The 503-nt window shown below is 32.6% G+C and overlaps 1 protein-coding gene across 1 annotated transcript in view; it reads right to left on the bottom strand.

Annotated features, from left to right (window-relative positions):
• Window positions 1-503, bottom strand: part of Fcf1 (FCF1 rRNA-processing protein) — a 20,736-nt gene that overhangs the window by 16,924 nt on the left and 3,309 nt on the right. Inside the window, exon 4 of the mRNA XM_010645499.3 lies at window positions 298-446. Within this exon, the coding sequence (XP_010643801.1) occupies window positions 298-446 (149 nt within the window). The remainder of the gene's footprint in view (window positions 1-297; window positions 447-503) is intronic.

Raw genomic sequence — 503 nt, 5'->3', positions numbered from 1 at the left:
ATATATGAATGATGTCTAAAATTTTAGAATCTGGAATTCTCAAACAAAAATATTATTCTTTCAAAATTGATGTCCATAATCATGGTCAAAGCAGTTTTGTGAATTATGAAAGTTTAGTTGTTCACAGTCAAGTATACAATGTATTTCAGTTCATTAAAGATGGTCATTGTTATTGTGACTACTGCAAACTAAATGGCCAGAATTCATTTAATGAGAATGCATTTTCCCTCTTTTCATATGTTTAGATAAAGATTTTTCTATATATATGTTGCAGAAATGTGGACACACAGTACTCACACTTGGCATACAGACAGTCCATCATCGATTGTACTAAGTCCAATTTAGCTTTGATGGAAAAGTTGATAAAGTTGGTATCAACCAGGATATGATAAGGTGGGCCCAGCTGTGTATTATATTGGAAGAATAAGCAGGAAGGATGTTGGGGGCTGAAGGAAAAAAAGACACAAAGTAAACTCTACACTGATACTCTGGTATCAAAAAAA

The sequence above is a fragment of the Fukomys damarensis genome, unplaced genomic scaffold (genome assembly GCF_012274545.1).
Source record: "Fukomys damarensis isolate Sample0158 unplaced genomic scaffold, DMR_v1.0_HiC HiC_scaffold_21, whole genome shotgun sequence".
Taxonomy (NCBI): Eukaryota; Metazoa; Chordata; class Mammalia; order Rodentia; family Bathyergidae; genus Fukomys; species Fukomys damarensis.
The sequence above is the reverse complement of the archived record's forward strand: the minus strand, read 5'-3'. Positions and strand labels throughout refer to the sequence as shown.